Raw genomic sequence first — 15,745 nt, 5'->3', positions numbered from 1 at the left:
AGCCGGCCGGGGGTGGGTGGGGGCAGTGTTCTGTCAGCAGGATGGGGAGGGAAGTGATTTAATAATTTTCCCTCTCCTCTCAGCTGTTGCACCACCTCTCACACTCTTCTAAAGTGTCCCTCAACCTCTAGAACAAATGGGGGGGGCATAGGGGCTCACCAAAAATCACCTTGCTTGTTTCAAAGGCCAAAGCCCTGCTGGATCTAAGAGTAATCCATCAGTGAAGTGACACCCAATTAGATATAATCCTTTGACTTTATTACTCAAACAAACAAAACATCCCCCAAAAAACTAGTCAAGAGTTTTCTTTATTCTGGATTGATATCATGTTCACAGCAAAACATCTTTCCTTCATAGCCACTTAAAGATTTGGCTTCTTCCTGACAGACTTCAAAATTAGCTTCTGATCTTGCTGCTCGACTTTCAATCCCATGCTCTCCAGGACAGAATGGTCAGCCAGTCCCTGCTGCTCCATCTGTGCAATGAGCTCTTGGTTTCTGTCATTCTGCTCGGTGAGGTTGCGGATTGTGTACACTGCCCACTGGCTTACGACTGTTGAACAGAGTTAAGGAATTTCTTCTAAATTCATTATATCTGCGACAATGCTACAAATATCTCATTAACTTAAATAGACTGATCAAGTCAGTAGTGTCATTTACATCAATTCACTTTAGCGATCTGTGTTGAAGCAAGTCTATTCCGAAGTATTAAAAATACAACAACCAAGGATAGATTATGATACTATGCTGTGTGCATGCAACTCTTACTGAAAAAATAAAGTGAAACATCAAATGACCATGTGCAGAATAACAATCAATATCAATTTTTAAACATAAAAATAGCTTTAGGGACAGAAGCATTCCATTATTTTTGAAGGATCAATTAGCAACACAAAGTTAATATAAGTTTATTTATTTATATTTATTTATTTATTACATTTATATACCACCCCGTAGCCAAAGCTCTCTGAGCAGTTTACTCTACAGTCTAAATGGAAGGAGGTTTCAACCTACGGAGCTAGATTAAAAATACAATCCAATGCATGTCTATTCAGAAATAAGCCCCCACTGAGTTCAATGGAACTTCCTTCTAGGTACGTTTATCTAGGACTGCAGCTGAACTTACCTTGAATCAGGACATTATTCCTGTTTTCTTCAATTTTCTAAAATCATTTTTTTCTATTTTAATTATCTCAATTTTGTATAACCACACAATAATTATTTGTTGTATGCTCTTTATGTACTGGTTTAGTTATATTTTGAGATGTGTTACTTCAGTAAAATGAAAAGTAAAAACCAAAATGATATTTTTTTTAGACCACTAAGACTACAGTTATTGTTTTTGCTAACAAGCTAATGACTATGCTAGTCTGTGACAATCCATTCCTCTTTCATGGTGGTCCCCCTTCAAGCAAAGTTTAAGGCAAATGTTAGATCCGGGTTTAATAATTTCCATTATCATTGATAAACTATGTTCTGAGTATTCCATTAAAACTATTTACTCAAATGCTGCAAGGGAAGTGTTATGTCACAAAATATAACTGCCAACAATACACCTACGAAGAAGACAAGGAATTCTGACTCACACCGTGCAAGAGCAAAGTGCCTGTAGGGCACCAATTATTTGCTACGTGTAGCTTCACATCCAGGAGAAAGCTATGCATAATTTACTCATATCCTTCATATTTTCTTGCTAAGTTTCATATGGCCATTTGCCCGGAGGGAATGAGAGGAGCTGTCTGGAGTTTGGGTGGGGAAAGAATGCCAACTTAAATTATTAAAAAGCCTGTGGAAATTATGGAGATCAGTCAACATGGATCATTGTTGCGCATACCTTGTAAATATATATATATATATATATATATATATATATATATATATATATTTAAAGAAAACCTAGTTCAAAGTTGAATTTTTGAGTACACTAGACTATTTATTTATACTGTGCATCCCCCCAAAACATCTCCAGCTCAAATGCATGGAGCACTATGGACGCATAATTGTTTCTGACCAAAGAGCTTCTTGCTCAAAAATAAGATGAGTGCATAGACTCAAATCAGAGAGAAAAACAGGACAGAGAGCAGATGTAATATGCCATCACCAACTGCCAGGGACAATCACAGAACTACTTGATCCAAGTTCGCTCAATTTTTTGGCAACGTTATTTCAAAAACAGGTTTGAAGGAGAACTCTGCAGATTTTATAGGAAATGCCTTTCACACATACACCATTGACCCAGAGAAACAACACAAGTTCTGAGAAAGATTGTCAACATTGCACAAAAAGATATAGGCAAAAAATGGGATGTCCGAGATGGAAGAATCATGCCACGTATCCAAGAATATATGACAGTCAGCACATTACCAACTTGTGGTTGATCTGAATATCTCTATCTGAATGAAAGTATACTAGGATGTTGCTCTTTAAGTCAGATATAAGTTGCCACTCTCTAACCTAATATATAGAAAATCAAGCCTTTCCCCATTATCAGTAGGGCAAACCAACTAGCTGGGGGGAAAACAGATGAATAACATCTACTGGTCTTTAGAGTCCCTTATTATTTTGATACAGCATTTTACAGTTTCAGAGCAAGTATGAGAAATATAATGCATGGAAATTTTTATTTCTCTACACATACAAGTCATCAAGTTCACAAATCCATTCTCTATGGGGATGTGCCAGTCTGCACAACATGTGATCTGGACAACCCCCTCTCACCACCAAAGACTACTACACAGGGGGGCAGGAACTTCATGAATTGGCCCTCTAATTAATACTGAAGTCCCTTCAAATATTTGTAAGATCAGGTATCCTAAGTTAAATTATATTAAAATACAACTTTGTGCACTCTGGTAGACTGCAATGGAATAATACAAATGCTAAACAGAACAAATAAGGTTCCATGAAAAAAAATATGAAGTTTCACATGATTCATCTTATTTTCCTTTTCAAACAACTAGCATATTGCCAGCTGGAGAAAAAAAAAAAGATTTGGGGGTTGTAGCTTGTTCACAGCTTTCTCCTTTTCTAATGCAACTCTTCCAATTCAGAGTCATGAATATGTATGATTGTCCTTAACATGCTGAGTGCGCCTGAGACTTCTGGATGGCTGGATGCAGACCTATACAGACTTAAGTGTCACAGGAGATTAAAGCAAGTCCCCCGTTAATATTCACATTACCCTCTTGTTCTTCCCCAAAAGACAGATAGAAAATTGAACATATTCTAAAGTCCATAATCCGACCAACACTTTAAGTACTTTATTGTATACCCAGATTTAAAAAGACTGCTTCTGAAGTTTCCATAGTTACTACAAATAGGAGCATGAGTCCATTTGTTGCCAAACTATACAAAAGAAAATAAAACACAGCAATCACAGTAGCTCCAAATTTGCAGGATTACTTTAGATTGATTTATTTTTAAAATCCCTATATTAATGCTACATTATGGTGAACCTTGTTAATGCTGTTCACCATTTACTTTTTATTTAGAGCATTCTATCATCCATGCAAAAATAGGGGGGAAAGTATTTTTTTTTAAATCAATCTAATTATGTGTCTTCCAACTTAAACTACAATTTTACGAACCTCACAGTGAAATCTTATGGATTTTTACTTGAAAAGAAGTCACACTGATTTTTTTTTAAGGCTTCACAAATTTACATTCTTGTGAATGTAAACGCTAACCTACTGATTTCAATCAGACTTATTCTCGAGTTTGTACACATTTCCATTTCTTGCCCAATGTGAACTCATTAAACAGTAAAGAACAACACTGTTCTAAAAGCACCGCAATGATATAGATTTCCTTGTTGTGTGAGCCTTCTAAGGGAACTATAGGTCAACATGGAACTCCCCAATCTGGAATGGGGCCTCATGCCATTTTCCATTGACAATCCACCCCCACAGTCGCCATTTGCCCAAAAGGTGATATTTCCTGTAAACAACCCCTTTGGAGCAAATAAGAACTGAGAGATGGTTCAGAAGCAAACTGATGCAGGGCCTCAATTCAGATTGGGGGTACAATACTAACCGGGGCTCATGCAGTCCTTTAAAATAAACACTTCAGTGTTTTAAAAAGTGTGAGCAGTTTGGCTCCAATACAAAGGGTGGTTTGCTGGCAGGTGCTTAACCATCCCGCTGCTTAATCTTATCCTGCAAATGCCCCCAGCCATTTTTTAACACATTTTCCTTCCAGCTGGGCTCCAAGAACAGCAGCTTAAAAAACTGCTGGGATGGGGGTGGGGGAGGGATTACTGACTTCAGTGGCTATTCTGCTTTTGGTTTTCAAGATGATGTCTTATTTTTTATGATTATTAGCATCCTGGTTTGATATTAATTCCTCTAAAGCACTCTATAAATATTTGAGAGTAAAAATAAGATTGCATGAGAGAATCAAAGAGTGCAGTAAGGATTAAGCACCCATCCCTACCATTGTCTATCTCCTATAAATGTCCCCCTGACCCTGTTATCTAGGGTGACCATACGGAAAGGAGGACAGGGCTCCTGTAACTTTAACAATTGTAGAGAAAAGAGAATTTCAGCAGGTGTCATTCATTTGTATGCATGCAGCACCTGATGAAATTCCCTCTTCATCACAACAGTTAAAGGTATAAGAGCCCCACCCTCTTTTGTATCTTGTCAAGAGGGCAGGGCTCCTGCAGCTTTAACTGTTGTGATAAAGAGAGGATTTCACCAGGTGCTGTATGCATACCAATGACACCTGTGAAAATTCCCTTTTCAATACAACTGTTAAAGATACAGGAGCTCCCTGTCCTCCTTTTCGTATGGTCACCCTGCACTGCTATCTTAATAAACACAAGTTTTGGAAACGGCATTTGCCAACATAACACATAGTTTAACGCTAAGCCAAGCTGATATAATATTCAATCAACATGACTCAATTTCAAATATCTGTGGAAGGGAAAAGAGATGCTAATAACATGCTCTGAAGACGACAAATACGGACGGAGCAACTTCCAGATGAGGAAAGGTTAGAACGTATGAGGCTATTTAGTTTACAAAAAAGGGCAAATAAGATAGAGACGTATACAATTAAGCAGGGTGTGGAAAAAGCGGATAGTACATATCACAGCACATAGTTAAAGTCGATGCCCACCCTCCCATCACCAGCTTTAAAATGGGATTTTATAAATTCATAGAAGATAACGTTATCGGTGGCGACTAGACATGAAAACTATATACTATGCCACGATCAGAGGCAACATGCTTATGAATACTAGTTGCTGGGGAACAACAGGCGATTTCCCTCATGCCCTGCTTGTGGGCCTCCACTGGGCATCTGACTGGCCACTGTGGGAACAAGAATGCTGGACTAGTTAGGCCTTTGATCTGTTCCTGCAGGGTTCTTTTTATGACTTGTGATGCCCAATGCTGTGCTTGACCTATTGCTGCCATAAATATGTATCATGCAAACGGAAAAAAGAAAGGAGGAAGAGACAAATGTATCTTGCAAATTGAGGTACTTGGAAGTGGGACTTTCCCCAGGACAAAGCACTGAAAAATGTGCCATTGCTGGATGAAACAGGGCAGTTAGAGGGTAAGAACGCATAAAAAGTGCCCCCCCGCCATTTACATGCACGCGAGCATACTATATCCACAATACATTTAAAAATAAAACAGGCTTTAAGGCCCTTGGTTTACCTTAGTTGTATTTGGAAACCTTAAACCATCTTCTCCAACCTGACACCCTCCAGAGCTCTTGGATTATAGCTCCCATAATTCCCAAATTGGCAGGTTGGCTGAGAACTATGGGAGTTGCAATTCCACACATCTGGAGGGCTCTAGGTTGGGGAAGACTGCCTTAACAATTTAATCTTCGCTTTTGCATTTGAGAAGTGCAGATTGAGGCAAGAACATATCTCTTCTGTGCTTGAAAGGCAAAATGTTACCTCAAAACATTAAAATAATAATAATAATAAATGATAAAAAAAATTGGAGGGAAAGCGCCATTGTGGCACCTTAGAACAAACATATGTATCTTAAAGCTCCAAGATAAGGCACCTTTAAAAATAATCAGGCATCATTTGAAGGTCTATCAAATTTGTACATTTACATTTTATAAAAGAAACTCTAAACTCAAATCTATAATGCTAGCTTAAAACTAAAAACAGAGCACATACATTCTTGCCACAGCAGCTGCCCATATTTTTAAGTGACATTTTTAATAGAAACCTATAATTTATCTGTAACTAAAAATCCTTTGGGTTTAAAAATGGAGAAGAAAAATCACACTCTTGGACAATGTGAAGCCAAAAACATTCCATGCCTATGATATTCAGTTTTAAAAGCTATTTTTATTTCAACCATCTCTTTAATGTTCTAGAGAACTTTGCCCAAATAAGTACAGCTACCAAAATTCTGCACTACTGCATTTTTAAACAAAAAATTAATGTCAACGACTACTGTTGCTTAATAATTTGAAATGCAACACTTAAAAGTATAATTGTACATACATGATTATCTGGCACTAGCATTTTAAGACCAGTCATATGCAATGGCTTGCAACGTACACCCTGCTGCAGTGAGAGACACCCATGAACTCAACTCTCTGCACACATTGCCAATTTGAATGTGTACTTCTTGTTCCACATCATAAGACTCATCTGAGCTTCTTTTGATGGGAATGTGAATACAAATTCCAGGACTACCAGTTGTTATGCATCACCAGTTGCCTAGAACTGCAACTGCATTGGGATAGTAAGTGTTGGAAATTGTCACATGCTATTCAGCAATGTTTCATATTTTGCAAAAGTTAAAGCTTTGTCATGTTTTTAACTTTTACAGCTGAGAATGTATATAGTTTAATACAGCCTTTAATAAAAACAATACATAGGACAAGGATAACTGAATATAATACATATAACAATGCATTTTACACCCCTGTCAAAAACATTTATTTATTTATTTATTTATTTATTAATTACATTTCTATAGCAGCCCTTAGCTGAAGAAAAACATGGTCACAATGAGGAATTGTGAAAGAAAGTATGTAGTCTATATATGTATGGCATTATCATTCTCTAAATATTTTACCCCCTAAACTTGCAAGTGGACTGAAAAAATTACTGTGCTTGAACACTATTTTCTGTAGGTGCTGTTCTTAGAAATGAATGTTTGGCATAATGAGTGTCTAATCTCCTTCCTAATCGCAGAGATGCATCTTGTCCTAAGAAAATGCACTTCCAAGTCTTGAAGGCTGGCTTAAGCCCAATAATGGGCATTTCCTGAAGGTCAGTGGAAGAATCTGACTCAATATCAATCAATACACAACCTTAGTAGGGGTGGAAGCTTTCACTAGTTTACTCACAATAGTGGGGCTGGGAGTCAAAGTGTCCTTGTTTACTTTTTGAGACTATGTTGGTTCTAGAGTACTACAAGCAGGACGTACAACAAAATGTTGCAAGGAATTCCTCACTTCCAAACAGGAAACCTCCTTTTCACAAATCCAGCCAGACAGATATGACTTCTTCCCAGATACTATAAGCTCTCTTTCTCTCTCTTTTCCATACAACACTGTATGGCTTCATGGGCCTAATCTACACCAAGCAGGATATAGCACTATGCAAGCGGTATATGGTATGTGTCAGTGGGCCCCAACAGTTGTCATTGCACTTCAATACCACTATAATGCAGTAGTGTGGCCCCTGCCTTTTATATACCACTTTCATAGTGGAATATCCTGCTTGGTGTAGATTAGGCCATGGTGTAAACTGAGCATGTTCAGTCTTTGTTGGGGGGGGGGGGTTTGAGCAAATGTATTTCTACAAATATTGAGGGGGGGAACCCACACATTGTTTCTCAGTGGCCCCAATTTGGTTCCACTTTTATCAGCATAGGAGCATTAGAGGAAGCGATAGCATAAGGACTGAAAAAGAAAATATAAAGGTGCTTGTTCTTTCAATAACATTATAGCTTTTTAAACTCTCCTACCTCCTTCAGACAATGAACCCATACTGATGTTATAGCAACATACAAATATACTAAAACATTTTAATATAAATTTAACTATAATATATAGTTATATATTTATATAATATAAATATAAATTTATACTGTTGTTTTTATGTTTTTTAATTTTGTATACTTTTAAGGTTTACGGTTTTTAACTTTTGTATACCGCCCAGAGAGCTTCAGCTATGGGGCGGTATATAAATGTAACAAATAAATAAAATAAAATAAAATAAAATAAACTTATTATTTGGTTAAAATGGCAGGTGATTAACCAACTAAAGTGTTTTAAGGGGTACACAGCCCTAAATTCCAGCCCATTCTAGAATTGAATGTAAACACATGGAACTTAAACTTGAACTTTATACTGAAATAATTAAACAAATATTACTTAGAACGAGTCTCAGCTGCACAATTTGAAAACCCAGTGCAGGCTCCCAGCCATGTATTGTGGCCTGCCAAGTTCTTAGTAATTTTCCTACCTTTGTAACCCCAGATAGGCAGCAAAATGGGAGGTTTTGTGACTCCCTGGTGGGGTTTTACACATGGACTTGGCAAGGTGCAAATTGTATAGGCTTGGCTTAGAATTCAAACGTTAAAGTTAAAACAATCCAGATTTATTTTATTAAGTAGACCACATCACATCAAAAGTTTTGTTGTGACGTATCTTTTTATTTGTAAGCCACCGTGGGTTTAATTTTATCAGAGAAAAGCAAGATATTAATAGCCAAACAGTATTTTATCTAGTGTTGCTGTTTTTAGTTTCAATGCAATTTGAGTTCAAGTAGAAGGGCCCATCGAAAGTACGCATGCATTTGATCACCATTTTTGAAGCTACTGTATTGTATTAGCTGCCACAAAACAGAATGATTATGATATTTCACTCCTTCAAAATGTAATCGCATCCCTGTTTTTGCTCTCCTCAGCAGCATGGATTGTTTTCACAGCATGCGGCCTGTCTCAGGCTGCACTTTTAAGTATGAAATGCTGGTTGGTTTCTCCAAGAAAGTCTTTCCTGGCATGTCACAAAACAAACTGCCATTGTTGTAGACCATAGCAACTTGATTTCTCCTAGATTTAACCTGAGGTTTCATAAACCACAATTATACTAACCATTGCCATGAGGTCAAAAGTATTTTGAATCTACCTCTGAGATGACTGTCAGACTGAATATAATGATAGAAAATGTTCTTCAAATGGGTATATGTAAAAAGTAGCTCATATTTATATTTTTAGCATTTTGTCCAAACTAAAGGCTCTGTAAGTGTGGATCCACAACAACCATTGCAATAGGAGAGCGAAGAGAAACCACAGGTTTTCTTTTCACAAATGCTGCCAATTTTTGCTCCTTCTAAGTAGCCAGCTGCACAATCACCCAAGAAAGGAAGCGCTGCTTTTTTCTCTTCAAGTATTACCAACATTTCGGTTATAGAAAAGTTTGCCAGGCTGATGTTAACATAACACAGAAGCTTTGCTATACAGGTCTTCCAAGTCAAAGAGACCCTTATTTTCATCAGCTAAACATTAAATGACATATCATCATCAAGACCTTTTGCCACCAACACACACAAACACGTGTGTGCAATAACTGAAGGCAGTTATAGAAGACGACTATTCTGGCTGCAGTCCTCAAGCCACTGGTTTTGAAACACTTCCAGAGAGTTCTGTGTGATGACTCTACAATAAATACCCCTGTTTCTCCCTTCTAATACAGAAGGGTTTTTCTTTTTAGAAGAGGGAATCGGAGCAGGGAGTGATCTTGTGGCATCACAAATGACATTGACTGAAATTAGTATTATATTTAATTTTCTAACCAATATTTTAATTGCAGATGGACTGGGAAGGGCTGGAGGGATTACTAGACATAAGCATTGCACTAATGTCTGAAAGAGAGGAAAGCTCTCATTCCATTTCAGCTGAACAATTCTTTTTCACTTTGAGGCAAATTCATATAATCCTGGCACTGCCAGGATTATATGAATATAATGGTGCCCACCGAGCGGTGCTGTGCTGCCCACGCATTGGAGGTGGGGGAATCAGAAATTGGGAGGAACACTGTGGCTGAAACTGCCTCACTTGACAATGCTGGGTGAAGCAGCGGCACTTGCTGCTATCCCTAATGCCTCCTCAACTCATCTCCTACATGCATGTTTTGGGTGGGTGCGGGAGGGGCTGGAGTTCAGGAAGATGGAACCACCACCACCTGCTCCACTGAAGATGTCAGGGGGTGAGGTGACCAGCACTGGCGACAGAGCTGCACAAATGCCTGCCGGCATCCTCCACCCACCTTCCGTAGAAGCAGCGCTCCATAGTTCCCCCTTCTCTTCAGGGCATCCACAGACAGGCTGCTCTCGCCCGGCATCCCACCTTTTCCAAGGCCAACCTGCCAGAAATGTGGGGAAAGCAATTGCAGCAGCTGCTGAGTCACAGGTAGCTGCCATGTCATTAGGGAAGGGCCAGAGTGAGAGCAAGGATTGCGCAGGGAGCCACTGCTCACTCATAATTCCAGATCATTTATGAACAAGCTGAAATGAATTGGTCCCAATACAGATCCCCGTCGGACCCCAGTATTTACTTCCTCCATTGGGAAAATTTGCCATTTATTCCTATTCCCCGCTTTCTGTTCTTCAACCAGTTACTGATCCATAAGAGGACCCCTCCTCTTATTCCATGACTGCTACTTTTGCTCAGGAGTCATTGTTGAGGGACTTTATTTATTTATTATTTATTTATTTATCATATTTATACCCCGCTCCTCAGCCAAAAAAGGCTCTCATCTTTATCAAAAGCCTTTTGGAGGTCCAAGTAAACCACGTGCAGCAGATCACCCCTGTCTACATGTTGACGGACACTGTCAAAGAACTCTAAAAGGTTAGTGAGACAGGACTTGTCTTTGCAAACGTTGTATTGATTCTTTTTCAGCAGGGCTTGTTCTTCTATACGCTTACAAATTTTGTCATTAATAATGCTTTCAGCCAATTTACCCGGAAAAGATGCAAAGCTAACCACCCTATAATTTCCCAGATACCCCCTAGATCCCTTTTTAAAAACTGGTGTTGTATTGGCCATCTTCCAGTCCTCTGATACAGAGGCTCATATTTGGGATATGTTGCATATTTTGGTTAGAAGATCAGTTATTTCTTTGAGAACTCTAGGATGGATACCATCTGGACCTGGTGATTTATCAATTTATCAATAAGGTTGAGATCTTCATTTTTTGTCGCAACTATTTGCCCTCAGTTCCTCAGAATCCCTTTCTGAAAACTTCAGTTCAGACACAGGTATCTTTCCTCTATCTTCTGCAGCAAAGACTTCTTTAACTCCATTGTCATCCAATGGTCCAATTGCCTCCATACCTGGTGTTCTGCTTCTTATATATTTAAAGAATTCTTCATTGTTGTCCTTCATATTGTTAGCAATATGGCCTTCAAAATGCTTCTTTTTTGAAGAGGGGCATCTTTTATTGTATGCTTGCATTGCCTTGGTGCAAGCTTATGATCCCTTTTGTTTTCCTCAGTTGGGCAAGACTTCTCTTTTCTGAAGGAAGTCGTATTTTCTCTAATAGCTCCCCTGACACACCCAGCGACCTCTTGGACTTGGTGCTATCTTTCCTAACATGTGGTATCCATTTTAGCTGAGCTTCTATTATTGTGGTTTTGTGTAACCTCCAATCATTTTGAAGTGATTTAACCCCCTTGACTCCCCAACTTCCTTTGATCTTCAACTTCCTTTTCACCAGTTCCTTCATTTTAGAGAGGTTTCCCCTTCTGAAGTCAAATGTGACTGTATTGGACTTCCTGGGCAATTTTCCACTTAAATACATATTAAATCTGATAGTATTGTGGTCACTGTTTTTAACTAGCTCAACAACATTATATCTCATACTAGGTCCTAGGTGACACCATTTAGGATTTCTTAGTGTTTTGCATATTTTCTCCCTCACTGCTTCAGTTTACACAATTACCTCTTACTCTCACCCTTAACTATTTCTTCTCTTTCTCTCTCTCTCTTTTTAGGATCAGACCTTGTAGATATCATGGATGGCATACTGAAAGTTTTACTGGATAGTTATAACAATTACATATTATACACAACATTTAAGCAGATAACTCTCATGATAAATCTGCATTCTAGGGGACATTATAACACCTATAAACCAACTTTGTACACACTTTTAAAACAGTTGTCTTCAACCTGAACTTCACTATCGCTATACTTTAGAATAGATATGTTCTGTAAGAATAAGTTTCAAAACTGATAGCCTTCTTACTTTCTGGTGTTTCCAATGGAATTTCACTACCAATCCTAACAACACAAACATCTACTGTTCGTTCATCAGAGAACTGCCTAATTTGTGAGTTGAAAATATTTTTCCCCAATGGTCAAATTTAATCAAGTATGCAAAATTGATGGGCTTACTAACCTATCTACCTGTTCATTTCAGTTGACTGACCAGATGTCTGTTGAAGCAAAAGCTTCAGGACTAGCTACAATGACCAAGTTTGGTTAGATTTAACTACTAATCCTAATGTAAAGTGACAACAATGAATCTGGGATATTCAGAAAGTTAGAGAACAAGACATAATGAAGATCAACTAGCCCCATTTGTTTTAAGACTGTCCAAAAAGATGTAGTTTCTTCACTTGATTACTACCCTTCAAAAGAAGGAATAGTAAAGGCCATTTCAGCATAAGGTTAAGCAATTTAAACCTCAGTTGAATAGGAAAAAAGGAAAAAAGAAAAACAGAATTGATGTTCTGTGATTTTTTTCTCCAACACATTTGTCTAGAATGTTACAATATTCTACACCTCATATATAGTCCATCTATCAATTTTATACTATTAAGAAATATAAGCCAGGACAAAATAATAGGTAGTCAATAAACACACAGAACAAGCTATACAGAACATGATTTAAATTTTGTAGTTCAAAATGCAAACAATTATATTTTATTTAAAGTGTAACGCCCCTTCCTGCTAAAAATAAATTAAAATGGCAATAACCTATTTCTAATGCAAGCTCTAATTTTTCCTAAATTTTATTGTTCCAAGAAACTGAACAAAAATTGAAAAAAAAATATTCAAATTATATTGTTCAAAGAAACTTGGTTAAATCAAGATATTTGGCTGCCAGGTTATGTGTCATACTCAAGTTCTGCATCCCCTTCTCTAACAAAGGGTAGGTCTAGTGGTGGGCTTGCTATATTGATATCTATCTCCCTTTCAGTTTCTATTATCCATCTTAAAGGGCTGACCCCATTTGCTATGGCCGTCTTTGTTAAAAATTCACAACAATCCTACATTTTTGTTAACATCTATGTCCCCCCTAGGAGCTTGCCTTATTATGTTGAAGACTGTTGGTCCAAGCTTGAACATTATCTAGGTGGACTAGAACATGAATTTCCAACGGTCCCACTCGTAATTGTTGGCGATTTCAATGCGCGTATAGGCTCCTCAGATCAAGCTATTGCTAGGGCCTCAGGCATTCCAACTGAATTGTGTGAAGCTACTGAACATCGGAAGTCCAAAGACAAAAAGATTAATGATTCCGGCCTTGTTCTCTTTGCTCTGGTCCTTAAATTAAGTTTAATGATAATCAATGGCTCACAACTGGACCAGTCAGATGGAGAATTTACTTATATAAACAACAGTGGTATGAGTATAGTTGACTATGTACTGATCTCCTATGCCTTCCAGTCACTGTGCTCCTTCTTCCTAGTTGATTCCATAGCTGGCAGTGACCATCAACCACTTAAGATTCTCTCTTCGGGGACTAAATGAGGTTTCTTCCTCAGTCAGTTATCATTTAGATTCTGATCAAGTGAAATTGACATCAGATAAAAGGATTAAGTGGAGTCCTTTATTACAAGCAGATCTTCAGCAGAGGCTTTATTCATCTGAACTTCTGACCCTAAGAAGTGATCTCCTCCAAGCGTCTTCTATTGAGCTAGTGAACCAGCTATTTGATAAATTAATAAATTTTCTTAGACCTCTTTTTATTGAGGTAAAAAAGCATCCTCAGTCAAGAATCCATCAGACTAAAAAGGGAAATTCATGGTATGATAAGGATTGCAGGGCTCTAAAAAGGCAAATGGGGAGTATTATTAAATACTATCGTACCAAAAACCTCCCTAAAATACCTTTGGAATTTTACAATGTACGTAGGAAATATAAAAATTTAATTAGAGAGAGAAAAAAGCTATTATAGGGATCAGTGGAGGGAACTCGGTCTAGCACTTCTCCAAAAAGTTACATCTAAATTTTGGAATAGAATTGCGAGGTTAGAAAAAAGGTTGCAACCTGTGATAGATGGTTCCATTGTTAAATATGAGTGGGAAGACCACTTTAGGAGGCTATTTAATGATTCTGTCTTTTCTGGACTCCCTGTTGATGATTGTTTGGACTGTAATTGTGAATGTGATAACATCTCAGTCAAAAGAGCCAAATCTTTAATTTTAACATTAAAAAATGGGAAAGCTCTGGGTGGAGATGGACTCCCACCTGATCTTTTCACCACCTTCCCCAACTGGTGGGCACCGATCCTCACGTTGCTCTTTTCCCAAATTAATAATTCAGGTATCACACTGTCCAGTTGGTCGTCTGCTATAGTGGTTCCGATTTATAAGAAAGGCTCGAGAAACAACCCATCCAGTTACAGGCCAATAAGCCTTCTTGATGTACCAAGGAAGATTTATGCTCTATTTCTCCTTGATAAATTGGAGGATTGGGCTGAGGAACATGCTTTGTTGGCCCCGGAGCAGGCAGACTTTCGCACTGGCAGATCCACCCTCGATAATTGTTTTATGCTGAAGCATGTTGTGGATAAGTACTTGGCCGGTATAATAAAGTATGTTTATGTGGCGTACATTGATCTTAAAGCTGCCTTTGACTCTATCCCACGGGAATGCCTCTGGACCAAACTACAGTCTCTGGGTATTGACCAGAAACTTTTAATATGTATAAAGGCTCTTTATTCTAATACAGCTTTGAAAATCAGATTAGATAGAGGACACCTAACAGACTCGATTCCAGTCACAAAAGGTGTGAGGCAGGGATGCCTGCTTGCACCCCTCCTCTTTAACCTCTATGTAAATGATGTTGTTGAGTTTTTAAGAGGCGATCAATATTTACCAGTTAAAATTGGTAGTCAGAAGTTTTCTATCCTTCTATACGCAGATGATGCTGTGTTGATCTCCTATACCCAAATTGGCCTTCGCAGATTGCTGAATCAATTTAGTAGTTATTGCAAGAACGAACTTCTCTCCATCAATTATGAAAAGACAAAAACTATGATATTCGGTAAATCCAAAAAAATCTGCAATTGGCAACTTGATGGGAATAAACTAGAGCAAGTCTCCTCTTATAAATATCTTGGTGTGGTGTTTCATTGGACGAGCAACTGGTCCTTTCAGGTTCAAGCAAGTACGTTGCTTGCAGAAAGAACTTTGAACGGGCTTTTAAGATTTTACCGGACAAAAGAGGGAAATTTGATTCAGCCCACAATGGAACTTTATAAGCTTAGGGTTTTGCCCATGTTGTTATATGGAGCCCCCTTGTGGGCGCTTACAAATTTAGATCAACTTGAAAAAGCGAAAAACAATTTTTTGCACAGACTCTTGGCAGCGCCCAGCTCTACAAAGTTGGCACTCCTGCGTGCAGAAGCAGGAGTTATGCCAATTAGAGCGGAAGCTCTTAGATTAGCCCTGCTCTTTTGGTTAAAATCCATCTTCCAACAATTGTCAGAGATTCTGCTGATGACATTGGCAGAGGAGGGCT

The 15,745-nt window shown here is 38.2% G+C and overlaps 1 protein-coding gene across 1 annotated transcript in view; it reads right to left on the bottom strand.

Annotated features, from left to right (window-relative positions):
• Positions 1-289: 289 nt before the first annotated feature.
• The window catches only part of ATXN10 (ataxin 10), a 116,321-nt gene continuing 100,865 nt past the window's right edge, over positions 290-15,745 (bottom strand). The window contains exon 11 of the mRNA XM_063134344.1: positions 290-552. Within this exon, the coding sequence (XP_062990414.1) occupies positions 362-552 (191 nt within the window). The 3' untranslated portion in view covers positions 290-361. The remainder of the gene's footprint in view (positions 553-15,745) is intronic.

The sequence above is a fragment of the Elgaria multicarinata genome, chromosome 9 (assembly GCF_023053635.1).
Source record: "Elgaria multicarinata webbii isolate HBS135686 ecotype San Diego chromosome 9, rElgMul1.1.pri, whole genome shotgun sequence".
NCBI classification, from domain to species: Eukaryota; Metazoa; Chordata; class Lepidosauria; order Squamata; family Anguidae; genus Elgaria; species Elgaria multicarinata.
This window is presented reverse-complemented; position numbering and strand designations above follow the sequence as displayed.